The sequence below is a fragment of the Scardinius erythrophthalmus genome (assembly GCF_964197995.2).
Source record: "Scardinius erythrophthalmus genome assembly, chromosome: 23".
NCBI lineage: Eukaryota > Metazoa > Chordata > Actinopteri > Cypriniformes > Leuciscidae > Scardinius > Scardinius erythrophthalmus.
Genome location: NC_138243.1, coordinates 21,500,356 through 21,518,693, shown reverse-complemented (window position 1 = coordinate 21,518,693; position 18,338 = coordinate 21,500,356). Strand labels below are relative to the sequence as shown.

The 18,338-nt window shown below is 41.5% G+C and overlaps 1 protein-coding gene across 1 annotated transcript; it reads right to left on the bottom strand.

Moving 5' to 3' along the window:
- Positions 1-3,993: 3,993 nt before the first annotated feature.
- On the bottom strand, positions 3,994-12,910 carry LOC308683430 (hormonally up-regulated neu tumor-associated kinase homolog A-like; the record flags this gene model as incomplete). Its single annotated transcript, XM_081353902.1, has 11 exons — positions 3,994-4,024; positions 4,984-5,139; positions 5,197-5,368; positions 6,240-6,393; positions 6,487-6,655; positions 6,744-6,870; positions 8,715-8,842; positions 8,933-9,068; positions 10,483-10,538; positions 10,752-11,044; positions 12,671-12,910. 11 exons carry the CDS (start codon positions 12,908-12,910, stop codon positions 3,994-3,996), a joined length of 1,662 nt encoding a protein of 553 aa, XP_081210028.1.
- Between the last annotated feature and the right edge of the window lie 5,428 nt (positions 12,911-18,338).

Here is an 18,338-nt window from a genome sequence, read left to right as displayed (position 1 = left end):
GTCTTCTAATGAGCCTGAAAACGATAAGTCTCTCAACTTTCAAAATCAGCCAAAACTCTGATTTTGATGGAAGATGGGCTCTAGTAAAAGTAAAAGAGAGAAGAGGCGGTTAGGGCCTTATTATCTGGAATGACTCACGGAAGGTGAGATTCGATTCAGAAACTTCTGCTTAAGAATTGGGATGCAGAGAATTCAGATAGGTAATTAGCAATGAGAAATTCAGTCTCCCAAATATAAAATATGCATCAGCGAGAAACTGAAGATAGTGAAAGTAAGAGGCTGGGAAACAGATGGCATGATGAAACAAAGAAAAAGAGGAGGAGAGAGGAGAGGAGACAGAGTGATGAAGCCAATCAGTACACATGGGGATGATTAGGAGGCCAATGGGCAGATTTGGCCAGGATGCCAGGGTTACACCCCTACTCTTTCGAAGGAAGATTTTTTATGACCACAGAGAGTCAGGGCCTCGGTTTAACGTCTCATCCGAAGGACGGTGCTCTTTTGACAGTATAGTATCCCCGTCACTATACTGGGGCGTCAGGACCCACACAGACCACAGGGTGAGCACCCCCTGCTGGCCTCACTAACACCTCACTGAAGCTAAGCAGGGCTGAGCCTGGTTAGTACCTGGATGGGAGACCTCTTGGGAAAATTAGGTTGCTGCTGGAAGAGGTGTTAGTGAGGCCAGCAGGGGGTGCTCACCCTGTGGTCTGTGTGGGTCCTGACGCCCCAGTATAGTGATGGGGACACTATGCTGTAACAAGCACCGTCCTTCGGACGAGACGTTAAACTGAGGCCCTGACTCTCTGTGGTCATTAAAAATCCCAGGATGTCCTTTGAAAGCGTGGGGGTGTAACCCTGGCATCCTGGTCAGATTTGCCCCTTGGCCTCTGTCCATCATGGCCTCCTAATCATCTCAATGTATACTCATTGGCTTCATCACTCTGTCTCCTCTCCACCAATAAGCTGGAGTGTGGTGGGCGTTCTGGCACAATATGGCTGCCGTCACATCATCCAGGTGGATGCTGCACATTGGTGGTGGTTGAGGACATTCCCCCTTCTATGTAAAGCGCTTTGAATGCAGAGAAAAGCACTATATAAATGTAATGAATTATTATTAGTAGTATTATAATTATGCATGTGTTTTCTTTAGTTGCAGCGTGTGGTGCTCTAAACCGTACAATCTGACTTTTCCTATAAGACAACAGTGCCATCATGTGGGTGAAATTCAGCATCAGGATACACACATTTATTTGTGCATATAGTCTTCCTTAAAACTACCTGGTTTAGAGTCTGAGCCTGACGGAGAAGTTCTGTTCTTCCTTGATCGGCCCTGTAGGTATAATACAAGTTTCTCTCTGTATCACAAATACCACATCCTGCAGTTCTTCCATATAAAGAGAAAAAACATAGGGAGAGAAATAATTGAGCCATAATTAGATCTCAAATGATCTGCTTGATATTGCAAGACTCAATGCACCCCCGTATGTAACAAGGACACTGTAAAATAAAGTGTTACCCAATTCTGTAAATGTTTAATGAGCCATTGCATATACAGTATATATATTTTAAATGATACTTAACACTAGCCTTTGGAAAATAAATAACACAAAAAAATATTATTAATGCCATCATTTATCAGTGGACAGAAAATGAAACAGTTAATGTGAATTTGCTTTCAGCGAGTTCAACATGGATTATTGTCAGCTATATACCAAGATGACTTGTGTATTAAATGGGGATGTGCAAAAAATGTGCTGTAGATCAGCTGTCTGCAAGGCCTGCTGTTATGAGATATGAATGTGCTCTGCTGGACATGGTGGCCCTGAGTTTGAGACAAGAAGTGAATAAACCCTATGATAAATATTTGAAATGTGCACAGTTTATTTGACCATTTTTAACAATAATTCCTGCCAAAACTACATAGCTTTTCCATAACCTTACCAAAATATTGCTAGTTGATTTGCTGGAAGACAAGAACAGCAATACATACCTTGTAATACCTTGTTTTTTATGGTTTATCTTGAGAATAAACTTTGGGCACTTCTCAAGATTTAGGGGGAGACCGTGATTTGTAACACAGGTTAATTGTAACACTTTCTCCAATCAGGAACAAGTTACAAATAACCTGATCCATACATGCTCGACACAGCAGATTTTAGAGCAGAAAAACTAATTTTAAAGTTTTTTTACTTCATTTATTTTTGTAATGGCAATTTCTGCTTTGTTGTTAAACTCAATTTATTGTGTTCATTGTCTCTGTCTAGATAATTTACATGCAAGTTGTTAGTGCAAATGCAAATGTTTTGTTTGTTAGCTGTAAAGTGAGCTAGTTCATGGCTACAAGACTCTGGGTTGGTTGTAACATCAAAGAAACATGTTACAACCTACCCCATGCAGGTAAATATTTCAGTTTCCTTTGAATTTCAGTAAGCATAATAGCTCAAAACGGACTCGCCATGCTTAGAGTGAACCCTTGGTATTTCTAGCTGATGTGATCCTAATGATCTGAGTGATCTGTTGGGTTTATATTCAGTGAGCATATCTGCATTGTATTGAGGTCCTAGGCCATTGAATGATTTATATACCAGTAATAATACTTTAAAATCAATCCTAAATCTAACTGGGAGCCAGTGTAAAGACCTGAGGACTGGTGTGATATGTTCATATTTTCTGGTTATGCTCAGAATCCTGGCGGCAGCGTTCTGTATGAGCTGCAACTGTCTTATGGTCTTTTTGGGAAAGCCAGTGAGGAGTCCATTACAATAATCCCTGCTGGTGATGAAAGCATGAACAAGTCTCTAAGAAACAAAGCATCTAATTCTTGCAATATTTTTCAGATGATAGTATGCTGATTTAGTTATTGCTTTGACATGACTACTGAAACTAAGGTCTGACTTTCAGCATCCAGACTCCTCAGCTTCACACACGCCTCTTTTCCCATTTTCTGTTATCGGGGATTGACGAGCTGCCAAGATGGCGACGGCCGGCTCCGCCCACTTTAGACTTTAAAAATGCTCTTCAGAAACCTACGGGTGATATCCAAGGGGGTAATCCAGCACCCGGAAAGCGTACTTTCCCTGGGGGCTGCCATTGGTTAGCAAGCCATCACCTGCTGTTAGCATTCCATTGACTCACATTCATTTTGGAGTCACTTTGACAAAGAATAACTTTACATCTGAGGTGTTTAAAGACTCTATTTATCCATTGTTTATTTCAAAAGAAACACTACAGTGTATAAAAGGCTCCATAACCTTGTATCTTATGTCATGGTCCCGTAGAAGCAGTTTTTGTAAAAAATAGCCGATTGCGTCATAACCACGCGACTCTGTCGCACAGTAGAGAAATTACCGTATAGACAGGAGGAGAAGCTCGCAGGCAATCAGGGGGATGTACAGTAGAGGCATAAAGTCTGATAAAGTCAAGGGAGAAGCCCATAGAGCAGGGTTTCTCAAACTCGGTCCTGGAGGGCCACTGTCCTGCACAGTTTAGCTCCAACCCTGATCAAACACACCTAGCTGTGAGTTTCTAGTGATCCTTAAGACATTGATTAGCTTGCTCAGGTGTGTTTGATCAGGGTTGGAGCTAAACTGTGCAGGACAGTGGCCCTCCAGGACCGAGTTTGAGAAACCCTGCCATAGAGAGTCATAAAGTTGCTCCTGCTCCTAGCTCATGGACAGCTACTCACGCTCTCTGTCTCGGCAAGATTTTGAAGGGAATAATTCAGATTTCTCTTGGCACAGATACTAGAAGACTTACAACTGTCAGATAGGTCACATCTACGCTCACGTCACATCTACGTTGTCAAGCTCAGTTTCAGTCTGCGCAGTACGCTCAGCCATCAGGAAGTGAGTGCTTCTAATTGACTTCACTTTTCTCCGTTGAAGTCTATGGGGTCGCCATGTCCATTTCTTATACTGTCTATGGTGATGTCACGGACACTATGTCCATATTTTTTTTTACAGTCTCTGGATTGAAGAGACTGCATTTGGGTCACTCTACCTCACCCTCTTTTTTTGGTCTTCTGTACAGGGGCACAAGAGGGTGTATAATAGAGTGTTGGGTGGTTGATTATGATTTCACTTTTCTAACTTTAGTTAGTGTTTTATGTTGCTGTTTAAACAAACAACATCTGCAAAGTTGCGACTCTAGTTCAAAGCAAAGTGAGATATTTGCGTTTACAGAAATCGCTTTTTAAGAACTATAACAAATGGCTGGTAGGAACTACACAAGCTTCCTCACAGGTTAGTGACATCACAAACCCAAAAATTAACATAAACCCCGCCCACAGTATACAAGCAGTGTTGATAAGAGGAAGAGTTGTTGTAGTAGAGCACATTTGTGAGTCTGCTCAAGCTGTCGCATCCGTCTTTTCACATTTATTACAATACTTAATGTAACACAAATGCAATAGCATGTCACTCTGTAGGCATCTTACAACAGTTCCCACAATAGTGATTTATAGATTATCATGAAGGAATATGCTAAATAATAATCTTTCAATATATATATATATATATATATATATAGACATATATATATATATATACACATATACATACATAGTATACACACACACACACACACATATATATATATATATATATATATATATATATATATATATATATATTTATTTATTTTACACCATTAAAATATCCTTTGACTTGGCAAATCAATACAAAACTTACAAACATCCTTCAAACTTATCTTCACCATAACAAAAGTACAAAGACATGTCACCAAAAAACTGACATAATTTTGGGGAAAAAAATGCCTGGTGTGCATGCGAAAGTGCAGTTGAGATCAGAAAAAAAGGTTTTCATCGCTCATAAGTTTTTTGTGCATCGCCCTGCTTGCCACAACTGAAAATCTTCCATTTCAATTCGAAGGCTAAATAACGAGGAATGTTGTCTTCCAATAAAATATTGACGTTTCACTACAGGTTTAAAGGTGAGGATATTGTAAAAGTGAAGCATTGACCTGAGTGTAATTGCTGAAGGGCGGCAGATTTTAAAGAAAAGATTTTTCTTTAAAATCTGCCCGATACCCATGGATGGGAACTTGCTGCGGTGCTGAGGGCTGTTGGGTTCTTCGCTACCCCCGCTGCTGGGAGGGCTACCGCTTGAATCTGAGGAGCTAGGAGCGCCGAGGGAGGAAGGTGGGCGAACAGGGATGTTGAAAGCTTTTGAGGGTTATTTGTAGCTGTCTTTCTGGGGCGGCTGGGTCTCGGGTGTAGGATGGGCTGGGTGTGGGTTGTTCGGGAACAGGGTGTGGATATCCAGGTACTCCAGAGTGGAGGACGTGATGCAACCACCACGTCCTGAGTAAACATCTTTAAAACCTCCAGTCACAGCTTTCAGAAGACCTGAAATTGATAGGAGAAAGAGTTTGATTCAGAGCAGATCCAACTCATGTCTTTATTTGTACAAGCAAATATCTTTATAGTACTGTCATGCAGAAAGTCTGATGGCCTAGGGAAAGTCTTTTGTAATTTAGTGCTGGACATTTACATTTTAAACTAAGAAAAGATGTTGTTGAACGTTTCCACTGTTTTTGTTCATATAATGAAAGTCAGGCAAAACAGCCTGGGACCCAACTGATTTTCATTGTATGGACAAACAAATAAGCAGATATTTTGAAAAATGATCTTTTATGCTCCAGGTTTGGAGTGACGTGAGGGTGAGTAGCTGAATACATTTTCACTTTTGGGTGAATTATCGCCCTAAGTGAAAATCTCAACCAACTATACGATTCACACATTATACTGAGTTTGTGGAGTTGAAGCATCTTTGAGGCTTGAAATACTTCAATATAGTCACATGACTTCGCAAACAAGCAAGAGAGAGTGTGTGAAACACACTATACATTTTCTATACATTTGTTACATGTGCCTAATGAAGTCATCTTTAATCTTCAACTTGATCTTTCTGGTGATCTTGAAAAGCCCTGAAGGTTTTACATTTGTTTGATTTACTGTCAACCTATTTGCCAAGATTTTTTTTTTAATGATCCCTCAGGCAACAGAGCTTATTCCAAAGCTGCCTTCAACAAAGAGCTACTGTATATTAAAAAACGGTTTCATTTGTACCATCGTATATGTACCATTTGTTCTCATTCTGTCAATTATTGTCACGTACATCTAAGTCACGCATCAATTGTGTGCCAGATCACGTCTTAACCACATGATTGGTTCATACATGTCTATGTTTAACTGTGTATATAGTTTTGGCACTTACCAGTTCTTTGTTTCTTCTCCTTGGTGGGGCCTTTGCTCACAGCGAGATAGACAGGTGTCTGTTTGGGTGGAATCGTGATCTTCTCGATGTGCTTCCTCCACTGGGTCTGAAACAGCTTGCTCTTTTTCTCTTTCTCCATGTTGTACTGTTTCTCCTGTGAGAAAGAAAGTATGTTAAACACTCAGAAAACACATCTAACAAGGTTCTATGAAGGATAATCGTGTAGATGTTGGTTCCTCAAACCTACCCTGTACTCTTTTGAGAGTCTCTTCATTTTGTTGTTGAGGAGGAAGTACACAGCCAGTGTGTGGCAAGCTTTGTTAGTGAGCACCGCACTCAGCACCTCAATGTGTTTGTAGCCCATTTTCTCAGTCATGTGGAGCAGAACCGTATGGTTGATCTCCTCAGTGTGAATTCTGAGAGTTAAAAGGAGATGTTTTAGGTCACAATGTCATAAAAGGTGTAATAAAAGCAATTTAGCTTAAAGCATATTAGATGACTAACCTATTTAAGTAAGGAACTCCAGTGTGAGGGTTGCCCAACTGCAGCCACGAGTCGGTCATCACTTGGTGGATGTTGGGTCTCTTGTCGGGGTCAGGCTCTAACAGTCTCTTCAGCAGATTGACGGCAGCTGTGAACACAGACAGGAAGCAGTGAGGACTTTGTGCTATGTTACTTTAAGTAAACAAGAAAATTATAAGCACATCCTTGATCAGTCTCAAGGTTTAATTTATTTATTAGGACAAATAAATAATTATTTATTAGGACAAATATATAATGTTGTGGCCATTATGATTCTCCTAAATCTAGCCTTTGTCAAGGGATGACTGCACAGCCTTGCGTCCTTGAGATGCTAAATTATGTTGTTACATAATGAGGCAATCATCCTGTTGCAATATATCCTGTCACAGATTTAGTAGTGAATGAATCACCTGTTGTTGAGAATGCTCACGTAAGTGTAATGCAATGGAAAAGTCCACAGAATGTGATTAACCGCAATGTTGGCAGTATCATCATTTTCAAGAGAATTTATCTGGAATTCTGCTTGCATCATTTAGGTCAGTGAAATACAATGGTAATGTATTCTATCATGTTCTAGGTAAGATGACTACTTAACTACATACTATGGAAAAATCTTACATCTTTGGATGGTTTACAGACAGTATCAAAAAAAAAAAAATATATATGAATAAAGCAGATTCTATAATTTCTTCTAGAGAATAAAACTGTTTTTTCCTGTGGTTGAAAAATAAGCCACCACTTGTCTGGCATATTTGCAGTAAACAGTGGAATGGAACAGTCTGGAATTCTGCTTGCATATTTTCGTTCAGTGTAATACAATGGTAATGGTATTTGTAGCAAGTAAGGCGTGGGAATGGAGCGAGGCTGGTGGCGCGACTGCTATTGAGCCTCGAGTTTCTCAAGGAGAAGCACCGGAAGGATAGAAGTAAGAATGATGACAGTGAAGGACGAGAGAGGACCAGACCAGGAGGATATTTACGTTGTGTTTTGTTGTTTGTGTGGCAGTCGTCCGTGAGGGGCTCCCGCTTTACTTTTATTTTCTGTTTGTTTATTTTATTATATTAAAGTAACGTTGAACATTCGCTGGTTCACAACTCCTTCTTCCCTGAACTATTAAACCTTGTTACAGTATTCTTTTCTATAATAAGACGACTGTTAAACTACATACTATGGAAATACCTTACGTCTTTACAGATAGTATTAAAAAATCTGAATAAAGCAGATCCTATCATTTCTTCTTGAGAATAAAACCGTTTTTTCCTGTGGTTGAAAAATAAGCCGCCGCTTGTCTGGCATATTTGCAGTAAACAGTGTTTATGAGCTGACGGTTCACTGAGAATTTTGACTGAGTTCTTTTGAGTATGTGTTTGTTGCCATTAAAATTAACCATGCGTAATAGTCAAATAAAAAACTAAGTTAAAGGAGAATTGCACAATGGTAAATGGAAAAGTAAATGCGCAACCACTTTTGTAAAACCTCAATATGATGACATAACTAATAAGTATCTAAATGATGACCTATATAATAATTTCATAAAAATAAAAAGATTACACATGCAATGGTGTTGACACTCGGGAATGTATTTCTATGGAATACAGGTTTACAAAATAGCGTGACATAAGTCAGAAAACTAGATGTTTCATGAAGACTCGCTGCTTTATTAGATTTGTCTTTCATCTCCTGAGATATTTAAAACACCAGTGGACACCAGACCATCCCTATTTTTTTTTCAATTAAGCATTCAAAAGCATCATACTGGACTAAAAAATGGTGAAGTCTTACAAAGGCTACATTCATGCTCAACTTCTGGAGCATGATACCCATTAGAACGTAATTGGTAGGAGTACACAGGCTAATTTTCAGCATGTAATAGTTGCTTGTTCCTGTTTGGATGTGATCTTTGTGGTCATAAATATCTTTTTGAAAATCTCAGATATGCAGTTCTGTCAATACCTGAAGAGATAGATGGAGGTAGAGGGTTCATATCTTTGTCCACCATCCTCTGATGCAGAGCTTTCAGGCTAAATGGCTCCACAGTGAATGGAAGGGTACCAGTCAGCATGGCGTACATGTTCACCCCTCTACAATCAAAAACATATATAAAGTCAAATCCAGAAAAAAATTACTCAATGTGAACTTAGAACATGGTGCTTCACATTTAGCAAACTCACATTGACCAGACATCCACTTTGGGCCCATATTTCTTCCTTGAGAGAAGCTCTGGTGCGGCGTATGCTGGGCTGCCACACTGTGTGCTGAAGGGATCAGAGTATCCCAGAATTCCCGCACAGTTACTGAGGCCAAAATCTGTATGGGGAAACAGAGAGAGGGTTGTGTGTAAGACAATGTTTATGTGTACTGGCTCATAAAGGGATTGACTCTAAATACCTTCCCACTATGAGGGATGCCAAAGTGTATATGGCTTCCCAACACAAACCCCGTCTGTCACACACAATTGCTAAATAAAGGCCATGCGTTTGCCAGCAGTATTACAGAGAGGTGAGAGGTTGTTAGGTTTGATTATTACATGGCTTGGCTGAATTCCAATATAGAATGCGGTCTGTTATTTCTTTATAACAGACCGCTGCGAAGTATAACAGACCGTTGCCATGAAAAACAGCGCGTTGCTATGGACGCGGAACGGACTATTTTCTTTAGCGGAAGCAATACAATCGTTTTTAAATCAATAACCCCTTTTTAAATCAATAATTCGCGGCAAATTATTTATTTATTTTGTAGGTAGCCATGTAATAAGCGGGATAATGTATAGTGAGCCGGTTGTTATAGTGAATAACAACCCCTTCAGGCTGATTCAAGATCCCTCCGCTTCGCATCGGGATCCCGTTCAGCCTGTCGGGGTTGTTATTCAGTATAACAACCGGCTCACTATACATTATCCCTTACATAAGATACTGATTACTCAATCAGTCTTCACCACAAGCTACAGATGAACACTTTCATGTCACATCACTTTAGGTCAGGGGTCAGGAACCTTTTTAGACCAAAGAGAAAATGCATTTTTTCGTTTTTGGTTAATGCATTTTTATAATTATAAATATATTATATAGGCTATTATATAATGCATATATTATAATTGGTGTATAAAAGGACATTTAAGTATATTTAAGTATAAAATTATAAAAGGTGTCTGTGATGCGGCAAAAGCAGAAGTACCCGGTGAAATGCTTTCAGATGTCTTTTGGTACAGCAGAGCACCAGTTTCCATAAAAGTATATGTTTCTGTCCAGGCACTTTTTATATACTTTTACAAATTTTCGCTGTTGTTCTAAAAATCTTTCTTTTCACCATTACCACAAACAAGCAACGTAGTTGCTTGAATCTGAGTGCAGGAGCTCTAGTTTACCATAGAAACATAAGTGGTTTGCCGTTGATTTCTATCGTGATACAGCACTGAACATGCCCTTTTGCTGGTACAACTTGAAATATGTTATGATAAAATTTTCATTACCTTCTGTAGACTGTACAACAAAGGATTTGTAATTGGCTGCTTTTTATGCAGAAAGCTGATAAGGTGGGTCTAATTTTTTATCGATCATTTGTTGGTAAAAGGTGAGAGACCTGGCGGCATGATTTTTGTCAAAGAGCCAGATGTTCCTCAGCGCCCGACCGCTGCTTTAGGACTTAGTGTGACTTTGTGATGTTAAGTAAACCTATCAGGAGGAGCAAACATTGCATAACGTAAATCTCAGACAATGCTTACCGATCAGTTTTATGTTGTCCTGTTCATCAAGCAGGAGGTTATCAATCTTCAAGTCTCTGTTGAAAATAACTATAAATAAACTATGCCACAATAGTTCTTAAAAAGATTTAACTGTCCATTGTGCTCTAATAAAGACTTGTATACATTACAGAGTATATACAATTGGTTAGTTTTCAGAATTAATTCAGTTATTGTTGTTCCTTTGGAAAGTCTCATTTAAAGTTTCCTTATCGATGACCTCACACCCTGTGACTTTTTTGTTTTCTCACCTGTGAACAACTCCTGCCCTGTGCAGACGCTCCACTGCCATGACTAGCTGGCGTACGTATTTCTGGGCTTCTCTTTCATCCAGCCTTTTCTTCTCATAAATGTGGTTCATGAGGTTTCCACCAGGGCAGAGCTCCATGACGAGGTAGTAGCTGTTCTCCGTCTCCAGGATGTCCAGCAGTTGGGTGATGTGTGGGTGTCGGATCATCTGCTGAATCTGCCCTTCACGCCGCAAGTTCTTTGTGACATACGAATTCTTTTTGGCCTTTCTCTTGTCAATCACTTTCACCGCCACCTGTGAAGGTTAATAAAAAGAAGGTTTCGTCAAGATAGAAAACACAACAGGACTGTTTATTGGTCTCCTTATGTATGGAATAATTCTAACAGCTCTGAACAGGTGAGGTGAGCCAGACTAAGACAGATGGGACTCTTATTTCACATTTGTCGGTCTCCTCACGTCTCCAGGGTTGAATGTTTGAACCGAGTTCCTGTTGAGGACTCAGTGTGGGAGGGATAAGGAAAAATGATTGATTGTAGTCACTAAAGTTTATAATGTGGATTTCTTTTAGAGTCTTGCAGTGTTTAAACAAGTGCTCTTCAACCCTGCCCCTGTTTTTAAAAGAAAACACACAACATCAGGTCGACTTTGCACCGGACCCATCCTTCTACTCCTACTCCTCTACTACTTCCCACAGCAACAGTGAAAGGGAGCAATAGGACTGAACTAATCTCGGATATGCTTTGAAGATATTTCATTTCACTCACTGAAAGATCAAACTACTTCACCCAATAGAACGTAATACAAAGGAAGACAGCAGCCAGTTAAAAAGAAAAACACACCCTACTCATAAAGGAAGTTACATATTCACAGTCAACAAACAATAACTAATAAATATTATCATAAACCAGATAGGCCTATCACATCTAAGTAAAACACATAGGCTATTGAAGATACATTCTGCTGGTTTATAAAATTATGAAGAAAAAAATCATGTTAATCTGTAATCTGAGATTAATACACCTGATCTGAATGCAAGCAGGCTCAAGGATTGCATGCATTCAATGCACAGATCCGATCTTTTGACCAGATCCGATTTTTTTGGCCCGATCTGTTTGCACTCACTTTAGACAGGGGCTATCCGATATCTGTGTTTACATTAATTCCCGTCCAATGATTTTCGGTGATCGTTTTATTATCCACATGGTTTGATGGCCGTGATATTAATTCATGTCGGGTGGTCATGATTATTTTCCAGCATGGACAAGATAACAACTGTCATCATGACTCATGAATGTTTTGCAGCGCAAAATCTGATGGAACAGATAAAGAACCTAGTCAATAAAAACTAAATATTTTTCGTTTATCTACAGCTAAGATCTAGAATTCTGAAGTGAAATAAAGTAAACCAATATATAGGCCTATATAATTTCATTATGCCAACCCGATCACACTAAATGCGTCTCTATAGCACGCACTGTGTTTATCGTGAAATTAAAATAGCGAAAATGAGTTTTTACGTCCATATAGGCTACTGGGTGGGTAGGCCTACTAAATAACAAGTAGCCAACTAAATTGTACTAAAAAAAAATATTTTTTTTTATTGTAGCCTAGGCTACTAAATAACAAGTAGGCTACAATAGAGAATTCGACTCGTTGCCACTGACTACACTTAGGGGGGTTTGACCAACAATTTAGAAGATGTTATTTCTCTTTTTAACTTCACATTTTCACTGGAAATAGCCTAACAAATAGCCTACAACTGCATTTAGCCTAAGTCATGGTTTTGGCTGGGTTTTGACCAATTTCTATTTTGTTATTTCTCTTTCAAACAAGTTTCGTGCTTAGAGAATTATATAAACAAATAAATAAATGACTTATAAACTATTATTATGCCATTTTCACCGTGTTCACAAATCTCACCTTCTCGCCGGTGGTCGCATGAAGCCCCTCTCGCACTTTGGCGAACGCCCCCTCTCCCAGCTTCCTCCCGATCAGATAATTCCCAACTCTTTTCGTGTGGTAAAAGTTTCGGAGGATGTCAGATGGAGGACCGTTGCTTAGAGACAAAGGCTGGATGGTTTCTGTGTCTACGGGAGCCTTTGCTTTCATCCCAAAAATCCTCCCGCTGTCCGTACCCATGTCTGTTCCTGCATCGGGCATTCCTGCGCCTGTTGAACGAAACCCAGTGTCCTCTGAATCTACTGCTACTGCTTACTAAGAGCTCTACGAGAATGAGATATCTTAATCCCTGTCCCATATACTAACCTGACACACGCACCACCCATGGGCGGATCTAGAAATTTGTTTAAAGGGTGGCAAAGTGTGTGGCAACACCAAAGCAAGTGCAAAATGCAAATGCGTAGGTTTTTTTTGGATTGTGCCTGACGTAGCCTACACAATTGTGTGTTCACAAATAGGCCTACAAAGTAGCCTAATCATCTTTACTGTTACTGTTATTGTTAAATAACAAAATTTCATTTTTGATTTCATCGAGGTAGGCTACTCATGAAAAACATCAACATATTCTAAATGTTTCTGAGCTTGTATCTCTAAAGAAGACGAGCCTTTTTTTTATTAATATTAGGCCTACATAGGCTGCTTGGATGGTAAATCACGTTTTAGTGCAAGTTAAAGAGCAACAAAAACTTTTGAAATTCCTAACGTTAGAAAGAAATTAAATGGGAATGTCTGTGTGGTCACCCAGAACACCCTACCAACCACAACACCCCAGCAAGAGCCTATAACCACCCAGAATATCCCAGCAACCACCTAGCAACACTTTAGCAAACACCCCGGACATAGGCCGATCTATCTTGACCTATGGCAAATCTATGTTTTTTAAACAAGAATTTAAGTTGACTTTAAGACAAGTCAGTATAAATTTGTCTTTCAAACTTTTCAATTATTACAGTTCTTCTTGATTGCTAACACAATTGTACAATTCATGAAACTATTCACCATTTTCTCACAATAATCTCAAAACTTTACACCAACTTGCACAAACCTCAAAATATAAACCTCAAACTTCCAGGTCAAAATAAAATACTCGAGTCAAAATACATTCTCTTCTGTCAAAATCAAACTTTGACCTCATGACGCACAAAACGTAACCGATTACTTTCCTGCCCAGTGAACATATAGTAACCATCCACACGACTAATTACAGGTGTGTCAAGAGCACAAATCACAAAATCACTTAGTGGTCATGAAAATGTATTTAGATTTAGCATATTTTTGATGCGTTCTCCTCATGACACACTGCTTTCCACAGAAGTGCAGAAACAAAACCTCCAATAGTGTAGCTCAAAACAGGATTTGCCAGTCCATTCTTGCTAATATGCAAATTGCATGCATAGGTTCTAAGGAAAAACAACCTTTTCATTCGTTTGCATGCCTCAACATTCCTTGCAGTTATGAGGAAAACAACTGTGACCTCTTTGAAATTCCTGCTGTTACACCACAATGAGTTTATTAGAAATGCAGTATGCATTTATAATAGGCCAATAAACATATATTTCAAATATTTTGACACTATTTGCACCACTTCAGTTTTTAAGTTTATTTTGGTTTCTTGTGACTTTAAAGTTTCAGATTCACACACACATAAAAACAAATTGACTATAATGCCCTACTGGCTGGCTTGCCACTAACTGTAACACTGTACAGTAACATTTACTATTTTTACCTAATCCACTGAATTTCTGAACACCAGGTAATGAACCAGCTTAGGTTCACTGCAGAGGGCAAGTATTTATAAGGCACATATAAACACAGACAAAGACTAGAAAATGTACCAATTTATATTTTGTTTGAAAGATTGATTGAATGTAGATTAAATAAAATTACAATAACAATTAAATAAAAATAAATGCAAATGAATGATTTGTTCTCAATCCCTTATGAGTTTCTTTTATATTGAAGTGTTACTTTCAGCTCTAATGTTATTTGAATTATCTATATTTATATTCTAATTGTATTTATTTATAGTTTGTAGACATTTCATTGTATTAACTTGTAGTTCAATCATTTAAATTAGCGCTTTTGCTAATCCTTTGGATTTTGGTTTGTTTTAGCATTATTATATTATTTAACTCATTTAAATGGAAATACCAAACCAAATTAAAACATCAAAAATATGAAAGAGGGGAAAAAAGAAAACTCAACATCATAGTAACTCCTCAAACAATATAACAACTCAATAACATCTCAATCTAAACGTGTCACACTTTCTGTGTTTAGTTATTTTAATTATTAATCCCTTTATTGTTATTTAAAATGACACAATGACTTCGATTACACATTTTGTTGCATCTTTTCAGCATTTAAATGATATTAAATTCTATTTTTCCCAGTCAGTTCCATACTATGGAAGATTTATTCCGCCACTGAATAATAAATAAATAATAATAATTGCGACTTTTTATCTCACAATTCTGACTTTTTTTTTTTCTTTCCCACAATTGCGATACATCAAGTCAGAATTGAGACTTTTTTTTCCCAGAATTGCGTGATATGAAGTCAGAATTGTGAGAAATAAACTTCTGAGGTTAAAAAAAAGTCCGTCTTTTTTTCCCTTAGAATTGGACTTTATATCTCACAATTGTGAGTTTATATCTCACAATTCTGAGAAAAGATGTCAGAATTGTGAGATATAAAGTCGCAATTGCGAGAAAAAAAGTCAGAATTCTGACTTTATAACACGCAATTCTGACTTTATAACACGCAATTGCGACTTTATTTCACGCAATTCTGACTTTATATCTCGCAATTCTGACTTTATTTCTCAGAATTGTGAGATAAAAAGTCGCAATTATCTTTTCAAATGTTTTATTCTGTGGTGGAAACAAGCTTCCATACAATTCTAACCTGTGTTACATTTGGTATCAGATCAATACCAAATTTGCAGTATTGACCATGCACCTCTAATAAATTCCATTTGGTGAGGAGCGCCCTCTGGTGGTCAGCAGCGGTACATCATGATTACGTCTTCTTTTGTAGCGTTGATCGTTTGGGGGTAAAGATTTATTTTGTTTTTCTCAATCGCTTTGGTGCATTTTTCAGATTACAACTGAACTTCTCAAAACCACTTGTTCAACCTCCATCTAGTCACTTGTGCACATCATTGTAATGTTTCCTGTCCTGTGTTTCCCTTGTCTTGTGTGCACTTTTGTTATTTCCTGTTCTGTGTCATGTTTTGTAGTCCTTTGTAGTTTTTCTTGTTTATTAGTTCTCCCAGGTGTTTCTAATTAGCCACACCCCCTTGTTATCTTGTTTAGCTTGTTTGTCTGTGTATTTAAACCTCTGTGCTTCAGTTGTTGGTTGTCGGTCTTTGTTTAATGTAGCTGTTACCTGTTCATGTCCTGAGTTCCGTGTTCCGCCTGGATTACCTGTTTGTTTTATTAAAAGTATGCTTGCATATGGATTCTCTCTCTGCTTCATCCTTGCCGCAGCGTGACAGAACGACCGACCAAACGATGAATCCAGCAGCATTAAATGAGTCTCTTCACATCATGCCTGATTTTCACAGCCTGACCCGGGAGTTTGCGGGACAGATCGCGGCCTTGGCCCTGGATAGCCTCGATCTGATGCAGTACACCTGGGGATTTATTCCTCTAGCTGCCTCTTGCTCTCTGGGTGACGAGGCATTAAGGTGTGTTACCGGCTGGGGGCTAGGGAGGTTGACCCGAGGGAGCTCCCCAATCTCTCCGGTCTGGATTGGAGAGAGGTACTCTCCAGATGTCTGAAGAGCTTCCTCCCGTGGCACGCAAGGTCAACACCTGATCTTCACGTCCCGTCCAGTTCAGCCGCATCTTCGCCGCCGCTGGTCCCGTCAAGCTCAGAGCGCACTTCTGCTGATCCAGAGACTGTTCACGTCGCTTCTGCTGATCCAGAGACTGTTCACGTCGCTTCTGCTGATCCAGAGACTGTTCACGTTGCTTCTGCTGATCCAGAGACTGTTCACGTCGTTTCTGCTGATCCAGAGACTGTTCATGTCGCTTCTGCTGATCCAGAGACTGTTCACGTCGCTTCTGCTGATCCAGAGACTGTTCACGTCGCTTCTGCTGATCCAGAGCTTCACGCCAGTCCAGCCAAGCCTGCACTTCACGTCAGCCCAGAGTCTCCTTCGCCGCTGGTCCCGCCCAGCTCAGAGTCTCCTTCACCGCTGGTCCCGCCCTGCTTAGAGTCTCCTTCGCCGCTGGTCCCGCCCTGCTTAGAGTCCCCTTCACCGCTGGTCCCGCCCTGCTTAGAGTCCTCTTCACCGCTGGTCCCGCCCTGCTTAGAGTCTCCTTCACCGCTGGTCCCGCCCAGCTCAGAGTCTCCTTCACCGCTGGTCCCGCCCTGCTTAGAGTCTCCTTCGCCGCTAGTCCCATCCAGCTCAGAGTCCTCTTCACCGCTGGTCCCGCCCTGCTTAGAGTCTCCTTCACCGCTGGTCCCGCCCAGCTCAGAGTCTCCTTCACCGCTGGTCCCGCCCTGCTTAGAGTCTCCTTCGCCGCTGGTCCCATCCAGCTCAGAGTCTCCTTCACCGCTGGTCCCGCCCTGCTTAGAGTCTCCTTCGCCGCTGGTCCCATCCAGCTCAGAGTCCTCTTCACCGCTGGTCCCATCCAGCTCAGAGTCTCCTTCACCGCTGGTCCCGCCCAGTTCAGAGTCCCCTTCGCCGCTGGTTCCGTCCAGTTCAGAGCTCTCTTCGCCGCTGGTCCTGCCCAGCTCAGAGCCCTCTTCGCCGCTGGTCCTGCCCAGCTCAGAGCCCTCTTCGCCGCTGGTCCTGCCCAGCTCAGAGCCCTCTTCGCCGCTGGTCCAGGACTCTTTACCGGGGAGCCTCCCCAAGAAAATTTTGGGGGGGGGCAATACACCTCTGGACCAGCCCGATCCACCAGGACCGCCAGAGGGGTGGTCTCCTGTTCCGCCCTGGCCGCCCGAAGGGTCGTCTCCGCCCTGGCCGCCCAAAGGGTCGTCTCCGCCCTGGCCGCCCGAAGGGTCGTCTCCGCCCTGGCCGCCCGAAGGGTCGTCTCCGCCCTGGCCGCCCAAAGGGTCGTCTCCACCCTGGCCGCCCAAAGGGTCGTCTCCGCCCTGGCCGCCCAAAGGGTCGTCTCCGCCCTGGCCGCCCAAAGGGTCGTCTCCGCCCTGGCCGCCCGAAGGGTCGTCTCCGCCCTGGCCGCCCGAAGGGTCGTCTCCGCCCTGGCCGCCCAAAGGGTCGTCTCCAACCTGGCCGCCCAAAGGTTCGTCTCCGCCCTGGCCGCCCGAAGGGTCTTCACCGCCGTGGCCGCCCGAGGGGTCTTCACCGCCGTGGCCGCCCGAGGGGTCTTCGGACAAGATGGCTGACTCCACGCCGGTGTCTTCGGACAAGATGGTCTCCTCTGAGCCGGTGTCTGTTCCTGTGCCATGGTCGCCTGAAGGGTCGTCTCCTCCCTGGCCGCCTGAAGGGTTGCCTCCGCCCTGGCCGCCTGCACAGCCTGCTCCGCCTGCTCCGCCCTGGCCGCCTGCACAGCCTGCTCCGCCCTGGCCGCCTGCCCTGCGGGAGTCTTCAGGCCCTCTTCCGCTCCACGGGCCTAGCCCCCCGTCCCGCCCCCGGATCAGACCCACCACCCTC